Source organism: Nestor notabilis, unplaced genomic scaffold (assembly GCF_000696875.1).
Source record: "Nestor notabilis isolate BGI_N333 unplaced genomic scaffold, ASM69687v1 scaffold5522, whole genome shotgun sequence".
NCBI classification, from domain to species: Eukaryota; Metazoa; Chordata; class Aves; order Psittaciformes; family Psittacidae; genus Nestor; species Nestor notabilis.
In genome coordinates, this window is record NW_009917786.1 from 71,752 (window position 1) to 89,344 (window position 17,593).

A 17,593-nucleotide genomic window follows, 5' to 3' on the forward strand; every position below is an offset into this window, starting at 1 on the left:
GGGGGGGAGTACTTTATCTTTCACTCAAAAAAAAAAAAAAAAAGAAAGCATTTAGGCCTTTCACATGTAAATAACCTGAATTAAATTAGAATGAACAAAGAAAGCAATTATCATACTTTGTCTAACACCTGTTCTGCTGATCTCCAATTCAAAAGCATATGCTAAAAGCAGTGTGAAATATAACAAATAAAGCTCAATGAAGTTATGAACCACAATCTACATTAAACTTTGCTTTTAAGTGACAGAAAAACAACGGCCTTTCACATGTAAATAACCTGAATTAAATTAGAATGAACAAAGAAAGCAATTATCATACTTTGTCTAACACCTGTTCTGCTGATCTCCAATTCAAAAGCATATGCTAAAAGCAGTGTGAAATATAACAAATAAAGCTCAATGAAGTTATGAACCACAATCTACATTAAACTTTGCTTTTAAGTGACAGAAAAACAACATTTTCAAAGTTTTTCCTACAAACAGAATTCCTACAAGTCTTAAGAAGTATATTCCTCTTACATTTCAATCCTGAGTAGGATCATTGCAAACAAACCTTCCTTTTCAGGCATCCCTGATTAAGAAACCAATATTGCAGTAAGCACCCTACCTGTTGTTGCTTTTTATAACAAACATACATCTTACAGATGACCAAAATATATCTTACTGCTAGCTTCAAGAAAACAAGCCAAAATTTTGTTTGAATTTGGTATTAAAATTACACAGATTACATAAATTTGGAATAAAATTTTGGAATTAAAAGGAAATGAGAAAGTTCTAAAACTAAGAGGTCATAGTATTTAGTTCTGCAACTCTACCATACATCATTGATTGAGTCTAATATAAATACATTATCGTTAAAACAAGTATTACAATATATTCTCTTTAGGTGCTATACGAGTAATAATGAGGTATTAATAAAGAATGACTCTATAGAAGGAATAGGTCTTAGAGAAGTAATCTGTGCTGTCACAGAGCTGTTGATGGTAACACTGAGTTGTCCTTACTACAGCAAATTGCCTGTAACCCTTTAAAGTTCATGTGTATAACATAGACGTTCCAAAACGAAAATTATTTATGAGTTAATGCAACTTGGAAAATAACTGCACAAATAACACAGATAAGCTTATACAGATGTGGGTCAATGTATCTTAAAATCCATTTAATAGAAATAAAAATTCAAACAACCAACTTGTATCCGTAAATTTTCAGCGAGTAGTTGCTTTGGCAGTTACTCCACTTTGCTGTGTATACATTCTTAAAACATTCACATCTACCACATTCCTTAAACTTCATAAGACACCGTTAAGTCGTGCACACGGTTATCAGAGTAGTCACGAGTCAGCATCTTTGCTCTCCCAGCCTCTGCTCAGCCCAAAAACACGTTAATTGCAACTTTTCTAACTTATAACACAATCCAATAGCCTTCAGCACTCTTAATTGCAAGTAGTAGGAGGACAGATTTATTAAGTTCAAAGTTCCAGTCTTGCCTTGAAAGGACTGGGTGGACTTCTAAAGAGGATCACAGTTACGATCTCCTCAGGGCAGGGACCATTTTATTCCTCTGTAAAAATTAAACTGAAGGCCCATACCATACAGCAATAACACATTTGTGCGACTTACATGAAAACTAAACACTAAGTTAAAAAACAGAATATTTACACAAAGACCACACCTTTTTAGCAAGTTTTTCAACTTCAATAAAATCTTCAATAAAAGAATATCGCCCCCTCTCTTATTTACAATAAAGTTACAACTGTTTTAGTTCAACTCAATTATACTAGATATGCTAAGGAACCCTCCATACTTTTAGATAAACCGATTACAGCACTTCATTTTGAAACATTAAAACTACTGTTAGAGTTTCAAGTTGGGAGTATTACAAATTACATGCTTTCAGTAAGTTGTAAAATTAACTTGTCATAGTAACTTAAACTCTAGTAACAATTCTGAATTTGGAAGATTTTGTAAATGTGAGGTATGACATCCAATTACTACTCTTGCCTTATTCCCTAATTTTGGGCATATGACTACATTAGTATTGGGCAGGTATAGAAAACGGGAAAGTTAACATTTATGAGAGATTACCATCAGGGTAATATTGCTGGTTCATGCCTTCTGGAGGACCTTGTCCACCATGACTGTATTGGTCCCCATAATAGTCTTCCTGGCCTGAGTACTGCTGTGGTGGGCCTGAAAAACCACAACCAGTCAATACGTAAATAACTTGTTTTCTCTGTTATAAAGCCTGCTAATTTCTGATTTTAGTATGAGAAATATTTCTCAAATGTACTCCCCACCCATATCGTTGCATTTCAGATAACATACGTAATCTGGTTTACTTTAAAAAAAAACAAAACAAAACAAAAAACAACTTATCTATCTATATATACACACACACAGTTGTTTGGCTGCACTTGATTGAGCACATATATAAAAACCTTCAGTTTTGAGCTCATTTTAGCAACATGTGCTTAACAGACTAAGGTGCTAAAAATAAAGTTATTCCTCTTCTAAAAGGACTGGCAAGAAAAAAAAAAAAGAAAAAAAGAAAAAAGAAGCAACATTGTGGAACATTGTTCCTTTTTTTGTAATTGCATGAATTCAGAACCAAGCAGGTACTCTGTTCCTTTTCTGTACCTATCATTTAAATATTGAAACAGAATTCTGCATCAGCATATCTGAGATGCATATTTTTACATACTTTTTATCAGAAAGAACTCAAAACAAAAGAAATACTTTTCTTCACATTTCATGGTGATACCAGTAATCTGTTGCTGCAAGAACCACCCTTAAAAGGGTAACAAAAAGAGTCCACAAACAGCCTGTGACACCCAATGATTTGATCGAAATTGCAAGCAAGAAAAGTGATTTTAAATAGTTTTAAAGATGGTTATTTAAAGCCAATGTAAAAACACTGAAGTGAAGTCCTACCTTGCTGTGGTGGCCTGTATGGAGGAATCTGCCTCTGACCCATCATGTGATTTCCTTGGTTAACTTGGCCCATCATTCCCATAGGTGGCTGCTGCCCCTGGTAATGCTGGCCACCAGCTTGTGGCATGTTGTATTGCTGGGAGGGAGGCTGCTGGTGCATCATTGGACCTGTAGAAGGAAAAGTAGCAAATACATCTTCTGTAACACATAACTTGTGATTAAATCCTTCAAAAAGAACATGGAAGACCCAAACTTTTAAGAATAGACCAGAAAAAAGCTCTTATTTCCAGTGCCCTCATAAGGATTTGTTGTTTCTAGACCTATGCAAATGCAGGTGATCAATTCAGAACCATATTACAAAATAGAATTCTGTCTCCATGAGGCTTCTTTCTAGACAATCTCTTCAAACTACTGTTGTGGTTTAAGCCCAGATAGTAACTCAAGAGCCACGCAGCCGCTTGCTCACTCTTCACACACACACACACCACACCCCCCCCCGCCCCGGCCTTTTTTCCCCCTTCACTCCCGGTGGGAAAGAGAAGAGAATCGAAAGAATGTAACTCCCACGGGTTGAGATAAGAGCAGTCCAGTAACTAAGGTATAATACAAACCACTACTGCTACCACTAATAATAAGGGAAATAACAAGGAGAGAGAACATAAAACTAAAAAGGAAAGATAAAAAGAACAATAAACACAAGTGATGCACAGTACAATTGCTCACCACCCGCCGACTGATACCCAGCCTGACCCGAGCAGCGATCTGGGCCTTCCAGGTGACTCCCCCCAGTTTATATACTGGGCATGACGTGCTGTGGTATGGAATACCCCTTTGGCCAGTTTGGGTCAGGTGTCCTGTCTCTGCTCCCTCCCAGCTTCTTGTGCCCCTCCTCACTAGCAGAGCAGGAGAGACTGGAAAGTCCTTGATCGGGGTAAGCATTACTTAGCTTACTAAAACATTGGTGTGTTATCAGCTCTGTCCTCAGACTAAAGCCAAAACACAGCACTGCACCAGCTACTAAGAAGGAGAAAAATAACTGTTGCAACTGAACCCAGGACAACTACATAGACATTAGTTTACTCATGCACGAAGGTAACTGAAACACTTTTACCATTTTTCATTTGCTTATTTTAAAAAGCATCTGCAAAGAAAGTGTAGATGAAAACCTGATTGGGTTTTATCTACACAAAACTATAAGTCACAAAAATTATTTCATTATTGCCAGCTCCTTAGGAAATAGGTTTAATATACATGTTGTTACAGTCCATCAACAAGCTGTTATTACAAAATAAAGAACTGTATTTAACCTGCAAAGACAAACCACATGTACAACTGAGTCAGGCAATCACACAACAAGCAGTATGCTGAAAAACCCACAGGAATCCATGCTCTGCCCACCACTGAACAGTCCCAAGCAGCCTGTAACAAAAATCTTCTTTCATACCAAGTTGCACCAAGTTTCTACAAACCACAGGAAGAGACCAGGAAAGATCAAGTACTGTCCATGTTTTACCAACTGAGAAAATCTGATTAAGGCTGAACTGAAGAAATGCAAACTTCAGTAATGAAAGCAGACAGTTAAAGAACACCCTGCTGACACCATACAGCAATTAAAATGATGATTAGGCCATATCATTATATGAGATTACAGGTTAGGTCGATACGACTTTTAACAAAGAACAGCTTTTTCACTTCTGTAGTACCACTTCAGAAAAGAGTTGTTCCAGTATTAAAAACATAAGAATTGTGAAAGGAGCTAAACTTCTTAAACAACATATTTTTATAGTGTATTAATTCAAACCACTTAACACATACTGGTGCTATAATGGTGAAATCCTAAAGTTTTTTGCCCCCCCTTAATGTTTTATAAACTATAGACAACAAGCCTCACTAAAAACCAAAACAAATCAAAACATCTAACTAGCACAGCCACTCCTTAGCTCCATCCCAGAGAAAAGGAAGGCATCATCCAGCTTTCTGTACGCTAGACTTTGCCATTGCATTGAATATTTTTAAGTAACTAGGTGCTGGAGCACAAGTAGAAAGTCCTACATGAAACCACTTTACTGAAAAACTACCTAGATAAAGACAATACTGACAATCAATTTATATAAGGAAAGGAATATATAGTCACTTACATCCTGTCTACGTGGGGTTACAAGAGAAAGTTAAGCCAAATTAATTAATGGTGTGAATTCAAAGCGTGTCAGTTAAATCCCATTAAGTCCCTGTGTGAAATCTCTCGGTGAGAAGTAGCCTTAGTTCTGTTAAGCTTCATTTTCCTCTGAAGATAAATATTGGCCACTTTTAAAATGATCCAGTTATGCTTCTATCCTTCAGCATGGCAGTTTCTGTGCCCCGATTTTCAAGTTAAAAAAAAAAAAAAATGGTACAACTGTGTTTTTCACTTAGCAAAAATCTATTTAATTTGTTTATCTTCTGAACAAGTAGGTAATTTAGATTATTCCATTTCACTGCTCCTCTGTTTGGAAGTACTGAGAAACATTAAGCAGCCTTGAAAAAAAAAAAATAGCTAGAAACTTGTTGCCATAATATTCCTAGATCTCAAGAAAGCTTGTTAATTAACAATATTAATATTAGTCACAATACAATGTGATAAAATGTGTTGGGTCCCCATGGTGCAATGTAGAGGTTTTCTGTTTGCTTTTTAAATTAGAACTTCATTAACGCTTTGTAGAGCCACAATGAGAATTCACTACCCTGTATCAGACTGTGCATTGTGTTAATAACAGAATGCCTGGCTTCCTTCCAGTTTGGTTCACATCCCTCTCTTATTAAGAAGATACCTAAAAGAAGAAACATGTTCTCCATCATCTCACACAACAGAGCCATTTTATGGGGAAATTTTGAGGGGTGAGGAAGTTCAAATCTGTTTTTTTCTTTTGAAAAATGAAGCCAATAAAGATAATTTATTCATTATATAATACTTAATATGATATAAATCTAACGTAGAAAAACCCTGACAATGACTTAAGGAAACTGACAACCTAGCCTTCAGACACGTAAGGTGAATATTGAGGAACAGAAATGTGAACTAGAAGTGATTCCCAGATAAACCTAAAAATAATCAAGACCAGAAGTGTACTGAGGATGAAAGAGCTGCAGAAAAAACCAGAGGTTTAAAAATGTCTCCTTAGCTTTGTCTCTTCTGCTGAAATTCAGATATTGGTGGTAAATGTTATGAAAAGACAAGAATAACTGCTGACATCACTGAAAACTTCTGAAGAAGCAGAGAAGTCAGGAACTACACTCACAAATGGACTAGTGGCTTTGCTGTTCTGATTAAAGAGCTACGGGAGCAGCTGGGTATAGCCAAAAACCAACAGTACAAGCTCTTGGTTCTTCAGTCATCAAAAATGTGTAGGTTTTGTTGCTAAAAAGAGGTTTATTCTTTACGCATTTCACAATGTGCGCTCGTATTGATAAAGCAACTGGATATCTGTATCTACAGTATCAGTGAAGTACACCATGACAATTTACAACATTTTTTGTTGTTTTTCACATTTACAAAAAAGAAAAAAAAAGGTTGTTTTTAAACCTAAATGGCAGTGGTAACTCTTGCAAGAGCCAGCTTAGGAACTCTACCGTAGGATAAATGCAGCTTTCAATTTTCCCAAGATTCCTGACAAAAGCTACAATTCAGATGTACTTGGGTTAAATGAACCAAAATCTTAAAGGTGTTTCGACATGAGGGGCCAGTTTAAACACTATCTCAAAAGACTGAGGACATTTTTTTGCTACTCCTAATGTATGATTAAGGCTGCAAATTAAAGGTAGTAGAAACTTTTTCACTCACTTATTCCACAGTTCTCCATCTCAAACTGAACCATAATTTCAGATGTCACTTAAGAAAAAAAGTACATAAATAGAAGTCATACCAAAAAATTCCTTAGTTACTAATGTTACCTTTCACATTTTACACTAGAGAAGACAGATAAAAGAATGAGCAATGTGGCGCTTGTTCGTATCTTTGTTTTCTCAAGACAGGAGAATTGTGGTGTCTTCTACAGCTAGACACCCTACAAATCCAGCTACAGCATGATTGCATTTCAGAACGTAGAGATAACTTTATTTTTATTTAATAGGCTTGATGTCCAGAAAATTGAGACTGCCACAAGGATGATCAGGGGGCTGGAGCACCTCCTGTATGAAGACAGGCTGAGAAAGTTGGGGCTGTTCAGCCTGGAGAAGAGAAGGCTGCGTGAAGACCTCATAGCAGCCTTCCAGTAGCTGAACAGGGCCTATAAGGATGCTGGAGAAGGACTCTTCATCAGGGACTGTAGTGACAGGACAAGGGGTAACAGGTTCAAACTCAAACAGGAGAACTTCAGGTTAGACATAAGGAAGAAGTTCGTTAGTGTGAGGGTGGTGAGGCACTGGAATGGGTTGCCCAAAGAAGTGGTAAATGCTCCATCCCTGGCGGTGTTCAAGGCCAGGTGGGACAGAGCCTTGGGCAACATGGTTTAGTGCGAGTTGTCCCTGCTTATGGCAGGGGGGTTGGAACTAAAATGATCTTAGGGTCCTTTTCAACATCATGGCTACTGTAAGCAGCTAAGTTATTGCAATGTAATGGCCTCTGCTTACATGGGAATGACCAGATGGCAAGACATTCACGAAAGGTACTCAACCTCAGAAATAATTTAAATCTGATCTATCACACCGAAATAGGTTTCTATTTCAGGTAACACTGGATGTTGCTATCTTTATGTTCCTTTCTTTATGTGGACAACAAAAGAACAGGATATCTGTACCTGCCTCATCTCTGTTGTCACTACAATCTCATCATATTTGCTTGCAACTGAAAGAGCTCTGAAACTTCAATGGAGTTTTTCTAAGTTTATATAAATGAAACTGTAAAATTCAACAACTGGTCTTCTGCAAATGACTGAGTCAACATGATGCTCTCCTACAGAGTTCACCTATTAAAAGGAAACTAGTCCCCTCTCTCACTCCAAGCACCTATAATGCTCATTTAATACAAACTGGGGAGTTTGGCAACTTTGCTTCAAATGCTCCAGGCAACAGAACAGAATCCTAGCAAAAGGATCTGAGAAACAGTCTCCGAGATGGCCAAGCTTAGCAAAAGGATCTGAGAAAAAAAAAAAATTTTGAGATGGCCAAGCTATAAATTCTTGGTTCTTATCTGAATTCTGCTGTTTATTATTCTCTGACTGTGAAGGATCTGTTCAACAGAAGTCAGAGGAATTTCCACCTAAGTTTCAGGTTCCAGAAAAATCAGGCTTGCGCCTTCCCTCTGGAAAGTCAAAAACTGGCAAGACTTGAAATATTTCATTGAACAGAAGTAGCATGCCATACAAAAGAAGAAACGTACCCATAAGAACAGAACTTCTTCCACATTCACTCAGCTCCTGCTGCTTTCTATCTTTTCAGAAAAGGTAGACAACATTCCTTATGGATGACACAGGCTGCTACAGTAGCTTTTTTATCAAGAGTCAGGATCTTCTACTTAAAACAATCTGCTACCGAAATACAAAATGACTAAAACTCTTCTTTTAACTGGATTGACTATATAAAAAACACAATACTATTAAATTTTGCTTCTCATTTAGGATATTCCTCTGGCTAGCATTTTATAAACTAGTGCAAAACAATAATAAATACAAAGTGGAGACAAAGTAAATCCAATAATGGGTTCTGTTACTATGCAGTTTATTTCTTAATTAACACTTTTTCATTTTTCCTCACTAACACCACCTGCCTCGATATGTGTACATACAGCAAGATGTTTTGCTAGAAAACGCACATAAAAAGTTATGCTCAAACCACCCAAAAGTTAAGATCAAACATTTGTGTGTTACTGTCTTTATCTGACAGCATGCTTGTTTTCTAAAACCACTTGTCTCATTCAGTACACAGCAGATATTATTCACGGAAAAGCTATTTTAATACTTTGCTGCTTCTTAATTGTTCGTGTGAGATGCCATGCCTAGTCAAACACTGAAGGAAGACAGAATTATTACTCATGGGTTTTCTTATGGCATTTGTAACTAAATGTCCAGATCTTCATAATGAATATACTTTCACAACACTCCTGTGAAATCAGATGGTATAATCTTACCATCAGATTCATTCCTCCACAGATGGGGAACCCATGCAGGGAAAGATTAAGGTCAAAAACATCTACTAATTTTTAACAGCCAACTTGAGATGCTGAGACTTTATCTTGCAGAATATTTAGCACTATATTTAGCTAGTGCTGTTAACTGACAGATATAGTAGGATCTCTCATTCTCAACATGGATCACCCTTTTACAAGAGAAAGGAACAAATCATAAGGGTTCACAAATGTCTCCTGCCAAGAATACAGAGGTTCAGAAATTTTGGTTAATTTCTATTTCTGAATGGCAGCACACACTGCCAGTTAGGAAATCTTCAAGTCACAATGTGTTTATTCCCTTTTTGTTAAACTGCATCCTAATGCATTTCTTAGTGGCTCATTCTTGTTTCTTCACTTAGATGAGAAGCCTGCTCTATCCATGCTTTGCTGAGACCTCTGCTCAGCCACGCTGGATTATGGCTACCTATCCACATGTCACAATTTCACAGACTTCCATGCCATTCTCTCCTCTGCTGTCTTGGAGTCACAAGAGAGCAAGGATACAAAAATATTTCCTCTAATTTGTTACTAAACCTCAATACAAGCATAACAGCTAAAAGCAGCAAATGGAGAAAATGTATTGAGTAGACCTAACTGGGAATATTCTTAAGTTAAAAAGCTTAGGTACCAATACATAAAGAACATGCACATCTTCAGGCTTAAAGACTTCTTCCCCCATAGGTATTTAAAATCTGATGGATTTGGGACAGTATTTTCACCGATACTGCAAATAGCACCTTGCTGGCAAAACAAGCCTTGCTCTAAAGCAAGGGGCACCTGCACTCCTACGTTCACATATGAAGTGCTCTTCTACTAATATTTCTGTAAGACGTTGAAATATGTGAAGAATGCAGTGTTTCACCCTACTGTCAGAAACGGCTCTCTGATTCTTTGAAACTCTGGGGCGGGGGGAAGCCCCCCAAAAAAACCAGAAAACACCCAAACAACCCACCAGCCTTGAAGCAGACACTTGGAATGGAAAAAGCATCAGTCTAAAGGGTCAAAATACGGCAAAATTAGTTACCCAACTGAAAGCTTACTGTGGCCCTGAGTGGCAGGCAATGGTTCCAGCTCTTGTTCTCACTAGAGAATTTGCTCTTGTTCTTGAACCTGTAATTTGGTTAGATACTGCTTTATTCTTTATTCCCCAAAGCTACTTCAGTACTATTATTTGTTCAGAACAGAAACCTTTTAAGTACCTTTCTGCCTTAACTCTGAAAGAGCAATTTTCAAGTTTGACAGAGTATTGAAAATACAGCAGGGGAATATTATGAGGAAGAGTAAAGAACACTACTTTGAGATGGAATAATCACTAGTCCTAAATTGTAGGCCAGTCACACAAAGTAAGTTGTTTTCTGCAGACTGACTTAGTGGATGGCACCCTCACACCTACTGCTACATATTTATTGCTAACTATCTGCAACTAAGAAATTTCAAGTGAGCATGCACAGGACTTTTCCAAAGCATCTTACAACGTTCACAAAATTAGTCCACTGTGTATTGCTCGGAGTACACAGATAGTTTGCCAATTCAGAGAGACAGTAAAAAATATTCCCACTTCTAACAGCTTCCTCTGCTATATGCCTATCTTTTGTTTCCTCTGCCATTAAATTTTAGGAAAAATGTCATTAACAATGTGGACAATGAAGGACTCAGACTTGCCACTTTCACTACTGATAAGAAAACTGCAGAAAAGTCTGTTTTGTTTTGACTTACTTTTGATCTCTCATTAACTTAGTGTTTTGTTTGTTTTGAACCTTTGGAGTGATACAACAATCAAACCGACCAGTATGACCTGATCCATTTGTACTCCCCAGGAACAAATGGTCCCAAACTTCTGCAGCATTTCTTATAGAAGGTGGTATGTCCAGATCCAATGCAGTAACAGACGTAAGTACGTTTACAATACTGCTTGTTGATTTGTAAAGCACATTTATCAGAACATGCAGTAGATATACAACTGAGTAATCTGGTCTGTTGTGAGCCTTGTGCAGTATTTTAATTTTGCAACGTCCTTGCACTTCAACAGGCTACATCATGTTTATGCTATGCAAATATCCCAGATACAAAATTAGTTTTGAATTTTACTACCTAAGCAAGGACATCTCCTGAAAACAGTAGGGAGTAGTGGATTTGCTCCTGGAACTGGATTTTATTTAAGATTAACAGACATTCCACGCTAAAAGAGCATGCAGCAGAGAACAAGGATTAATTAGTTACAAAAATCTAAGGGCTACCTGACTTTAAATTTTCAATTTACCCAAGAGACTGAAAAGTATAGATGTATTTTATCAACTCAAGCAATAACAACACTTAGATTGAAGTGTGAAGTCTGAGAAAGATAAACAGCAGTTCAAATTTGTAACAGATGAAAGCAGATCCAGTCCCAGATTCTCACACAATACCTGAAAACAGTTCAATGTCTGCAAATAAATAAAACGCCACTGACACATGGGAGAACGAAGATGCTGAATCATCCAAATGTGGGTATAAATGCATTTAGAGTCAGAAATCTACAGGAAAAGATCTTTAAATATGTCTGTACCTAAGAGATCTCCTTTTTATAGAAGCTAACACTTACCTTGGTTTGGTTGCATGTTCATGTTTGGTCTGGGACCGTAGCTGCCCATCGGCTGTCCCTGGCTCATAGTCATCTGATTCTGCACTGGCATACTCTGAGAGGATGGCACTGAGTGATTATAGCCGCCCATTGACCCATGGCTACTTGAAGGCATGTTCATGGAACTGTTTGTCATATTGAGTTGGTTAGGTCCAGGTCCTTGCATAGGCATATGATTAGGTCCTTCAGAAAAACAGGGAAAAATGTTCCACATTAAGTATCATACAGCAAGCAAATATAGTCATACTGAATCACAAAAGTAAAGAGAAGTCATTAAATACAATTACATTTAAAAAAAAAGCTAGAACAGTTCACTCATTTTTTCGAAACTTAAAAATAGTTAACAGTTGAAGTTCAGTTCTACTATGCAATTTTCTTTTGTTGAGCAACTGAAGCTAGTACAACAAAAGTGTAAATTATCACATAGTTCATCTTATATCCATACCATATGCAATCCCAGTCTTCCAGTTTCACGCAACACACTGCAAATTCCAGCCTGAATTGCACGAGAGCAATTTAAGACCAGCTTGGTAGCTCTACCACAACTATATAATTTTCACAATGCCTGTAACATTTCTGTTTATTCAAACAAACCATACTAGACACTTTTCTGTAATGGTTAATCCTGTCTCCCTCTCCCCCTGAAAAAGTCAGACACTATTAACACTGACATGGTACAAATACATGTAGAATAAAAATGGCAAAAGGCATATTTAACACTGTTTAAGCATATAAGCTATAGCCATTATTCTGTAACTGTATTTACAGATTGCTAGCGTAGGAGATGACGACTGGAAGGACAGCCACCAAATTACCACCTCACATTTCACTCTTGCAAAGATGCAAAGGAAGAGCAACCTGTTCATAAGATGTCCCTGCTCATTGCAGAGGGGTTGGACTAGATGGCCTTTGAAGGTCCCTTCCAACCCAAACTATTCTATGATTCTATATACTTATATACCAACTACATCCCTTCACCCTTTATTTCCCCTCTTCCTGACAACACAGGTTGAAATTGGCTTGTTCTCAGAATTAAATCTACTCTCAATGGGTATTATAAAAAGTATAAGCATTACAATATTATCCTATCAGCTTACTCATTACTTTAGCTGGGGTAAGTGAGAAGCTACTAGGAGTAAAATCAGTAAGAGGTGTGACTGGATATGACAAGTATATGAAATGCAAGGATTATGCATATGACAAGCACGACCAGGAGTTTATAGAGATATGTACCACCAGAGCAAGTGATAGAGAAGTCAACTGTAAACAAGGCAAGTGTTGATACATAGAGTTCACCAAGAAGATGCCATGGTTGCCAAACATGCCACAGACTTTTTTGTTAAGATACAAAACCCTAAGTAGTACAGAAAATTTTGAAAAGGAACCTAAAAGTAACTATGCCAGAAAAGTTGTAGGAAAATAGTGATTTAGCTACATATCTCCCTTTGGGGGGGGAAAAAAAAAAACAACCCAAAACAAAACCCAAACACCAGAATGCGTATCTTCCTTCAGATGTAAACAGCTCCCAAGTTCTGTCTTGGCTAAAGAAACAACTCCACTCATCTAGGACAGAATGAAGGCAAAAGAAAAGACGCAGAGTTGTACACAAGGTCACAAATGCAATACTAACTGACCTGCAAGCAAAAAGATGCAGAAGATAACAATGATGAAGGAACACAGCTACTAAAAGCCAACATAAAAACCAGACTAAGTTTAACAGTTATGTTTATCCTTTGCACTTTTCAAGACACCTTACTGAAAAGAACACAAGCTTATTTTATCAAATAAAGTGAAAAAGCTGAAAAGGTATCATATATGCAGTTCCCTGTTCACGCAAAACAAGGTGAACAGAGACTCCTTAACTGTACAAAGGTGGATGCACCAGGAATACAGTAAAAGTAACTCACTGTATAGGATTATGACCATGACAGAGAACTACAGATGCCTATGCTGTCCTCTCTTCAACTGAACACTGCCTAAATCTGTAACAGTGAGAACACAAAGACAGTTTAATTCTGAGAAAGTGAGATCACCTCTAACCATGACACCAATCATCAATGTGTTAAAATAAAGCTAAGGTGAAGAAAAGCTTCAGACTGTAGTGCCAAGTAACTGTTGCAGGATTGCTGGAAGATTACTTTCTTAATTTCTTTCCTAAGAAAAGGAATACCCAGGGTTAGTGCCAGAAAGTCAGGGCGTGGGAGTGGTTTTGCTCCTCTTTGCTTAAAAGGAAGAAAACATCAATAATGGATTTCAGTGAGCTAGCCAAACACACGGTGGAAAAAGTTCTTAAAAACTGGTAATGTAAGAAGCAAAATGAGGAAGGCAAAAAAATCATCACAAGAGAAAAGAAGTTGGAAAAAGAAAATACCTTCCCTAAAGCACTGGTTTACATCGCATGTCTCAGGTAGCACCAAAATAGAAGAAATCACCCGTAAAAGAAAACTGGCACAAGAAATGACAGGCATGTGTTATGTCCTGGGGTCAAAATCATATAGTTTGTAAGTGAGAAGCTAGAATACAAGAACAGAGGAAAAGCTAAGTCTGTAGTATCAAAAACCCTTGCAAATGAAAAAACAGTAAGAGCACACTTTACAGTTTTTTGTTTGGTTTGGTTTTTTCTAATGGTTTGCCAAAATACTTCACAGGGTTGTCCTGCACATAAGGACACAACAGTCTTTTTTTTTTTTTTTTTTTAATATGAATGAAATAGAATGGAATGTGAATGAAACATGAAGTGTGTTACCTGCCATAAAAATAACTGTTTCAAATGCTATGCTAATTAGATTGTGTTGTAATAACGTTAGTGGAATAAGCATCTATCTTGACTATAAACAGAAGTCCTTTTTCCTCCTAACCACTTATGGACAGTATCTTAGCTCTGAGAAGCTTTAAACCAGCCTAAGTGCATTTGAAAGCACATTTGCAGGAAGGAAAGACAACTTTGAGAGAACTTATTGGTAACACACAAGCACCTGTTATTCAAGAAGGTCACCTACCAGAGTGCCATGACAAAGGTCAGAAAACCCTACGGCTAGTCTTACCTTTCAACTTTCTGCATGTGATAAAACAAGCTCAAGAAATCAGGAAGGTAACTTGCCACCAGCACAACCCAGTTCACAATCTCCTTCCAAATCCAAACGTACTTTGCATCACACAAACTCTCATTCAGTGTAACTCCAGACAGTAATTTTTTCAGGTAAAAGCCATGATCTGTCACAGGTATAGATAACACTCGGTTCCACTACAGGCTGAAAAAGGTTCATCAGGACTGTCTTTCCTGGTAAAAAGGACAGACACACTCATTTGTCAGGGGATGCAATTAAGGGCTTCAGCAGCACTCTAGGTCCTTTATTAAGCAGAACACAAGCATGAGAAAAATCATCCTTTGCCCTTTAGGTAATGAGACAGGTCTATGCCACAACTTTAAAACAACTCATGCCCTGTCCATCACTAGGCAGCTCCTTTGAACCTCCTATCAAACCTTTTACCTGTACTCGGGCCAGCAGAAGCCCATGCTTGGATTAAGCCTTCCAGAAATCCTCAACTGGTATTTTTAAAAGCCTTGAATTTGTTTCTTTCAGGCTGGTGAACTTGTGGCTGTCAAGCCTAGATTCTCCCAGTTTGCATGTTCGTGACTTTGTTCCTTTTAGACAGATCACCTATCTCTTCAGATATTTAAGGGTTTATATATGGTTTCTACTACAAAGTGTCTATGTAACTTTAGAGTAAGTAAATGCCCCATAAACAGAAAGCAAATGCATACACTGCAGAAATTATTAGATACATGTCTGTGAAATACAGAAAGGCTCATATACAGGCAAACTAGCAAACCAAAAAAAACCCCAAACACTCAGTAATCCACTTAACAAAATGATTCTGTTTCCCCTTTTCCAACTATGAACTATGAAATTATTTTAGCATGCCTTTCTGATATTAGAGATGCCCTCATCCTAAGCTGTTAATCTTCACATCCTCAGAGACAACCTTAAGCAGAAAAGGGAAGAGAAAGATATTCAAAAAAGGGAATACGTTGGAAGAAAGGCTAAATTAAAGCTTAGTGGGAAACTGCATTTAAGTATCTGTCTAGGTGAATACCAAAACAAACCTATTTACCTTTCACGTATTTTCATAAGAGCTCTTTTCTTATTCTATCTAATTACAAAATATGTATGTTTAAGCAGTGACTTTTCTCCCCCGTGGCTCTGCAGTGAAGTCATTATGCTCACATTGTGACTTAGTAATCCTTCTCCTTGGAAAAGATCACTACAACAACAATAACATGATTACACTAGAGGGTCAAAGAGACTGATTTGTGAGAGGCAATGCTATCCTCCATGGGAGCTGATGGATCTTAGATGGATAGAGGACTTCACAACCAGAATATCTCTGACCTACTTAGGGAGCAGCATATACTGCTCTTTGCACTTTCAAATGCAGACCATGACCAACATGTATGATGAAAGTAACTTCTTCTCTAGATCTTTTATTACACTTCTTACACACAGTCCCTGGAGGCTATTCAGCTACTCTTCTCAGAAAAGCTGTCACTATCAGGTCCATTTTATCAAGATTTGCACAGAAACTAGAGACTACAGCAATTATTCTATTTTTTACTTCATATTAAGTTTTGCATAGTTATTTACTCTGCTGTCAAGGAGCTTTTCCTTGCGACCACCAAGAGACAAATTTTCAAAGATCCTTTGATGGCAGTTTCCTTTCTTGGAAGTATCAATACCTTGAAGAGCTTTGTATGAAAACTTCCTCCATACAAAAAAAATGAAGGGGTCCTGAACAAAAGCAATCCTGGGAATGCAATTTTAAGCTGAAAGCCAATTCACATGAAATAGGCAGTATGACTTTATGAGTGGAAATTCTGGAAAACAGCCTCTATATAAAGAAGCAAGCTTTTCCATGGCCTACTCCATTCTGATCTGACTGCTAAAGGGAATAGTTACCCCAAAGCCAGTACTGGTTGGTACAGTGTCGAATTTTATCATCTTGTTTCACTGCTTTGTTTCTGACTTCCAAGCACTTTTTATTATGAAACATGATGGCATAAAAAAAACGACTTAAAATTTACACCTAGAACAATAATCTGGAGGCTATTTCTTTACAAATCCCTTACGATTCAACACATCTTCAGTCATAAAGAACACAGAGGATTAGTGGAAGCTGGATGACTTTCTGTATAAAAGCAATCTTTCTTTTTTTTTTTTTTTTTTTTTTTTACATTTACCCACATTTGAAACGCCCTCTTTGAGGTGTATCTGTTTTATTATTATCTAATTATTTAGCTACAATCATTTCACATTATCTTTTCATGGAACGATTTGTGTTCACTCAGCCACGGGCCAATACCTTTCCCCAGTAAGCCTTCTAAAGCCAGCTGTACTGCACGGTTTCAAACAGACTAAATTTAGCCAGTTCTGTTCATCAGAGGAATGCTGTGTGTCAGCTACATCAAAGCCCAAGGGCAGCCTGATAAACACTGAATACAGGTCACGTAGCTCTGTAGCTAACAAACTCTAAGAGAGCTTGTACTCGGGGGCATTCAAAGCAGTTTTGTCATCAACAATCTAGTATCCCTTGAGCCCCCATGTCGTTTCAGTTGCCAGGCAACACTGGTGTTAATGTCTTAGAGGAGAAAAACTTACCAGGCATCTGGCCGTTCATCTGGTTCTGCATGTGTGGTGCAGGAGGGCCCCCCCCTACCATACCATCTGAAGACATGTTGTGCGAGCGCGGCGGTGGGGGAGGGCCACTCTGACTCATCCCTCCCGGACCCATAGGCATATTCTGTGTGGGTGGCTGAAAGGAGACAGTTTAGTCAAACACAAGAAGCAGTTAGTCTGACAAATATATTATATGTACATATGGTACAGCAGTTGCCTATATTGTTCAGC

At 37.7% G+C, this 17,593-nt stretch overlaps 1 protein-coding gene across 1 annotated transcript in view; it reads right to left on the reverse strand.

The window, feature by feature from the left end:
* The window catches only part of SS18 (synovial sarcoma translocation, chromosome 18), a 38,169-nt gene that overhangs the window by 6,582 nt on the left and 13,994 nt on the right, over positions 1 to 17,593 (reverse strand). Inside the window, exons 3-6 of the mRNA XM_010009403.1 lie at positions 17,345 to 17,498; positions 11,649 to 11,870; positions 2,929 to 3,096; positions 2,083 to 2,187 (exon numbers count right to left, since the gene is read on the reverse strand). Coding sequence (XP_010007705.1) covers positions 2,083 to 2,187; positions 2,929 to 3,096; positions 11,649 to 11,870; positions 17,345 to 17,498 — 649 coding nt within the window. The remainder of the gene's footprint in view (positions 1 to 2,082; positions 2,188 to 2,928; positions 3,097 to 11,648; positions 11,871 to 17,344; positions 17,499 to 17,593) is intronic.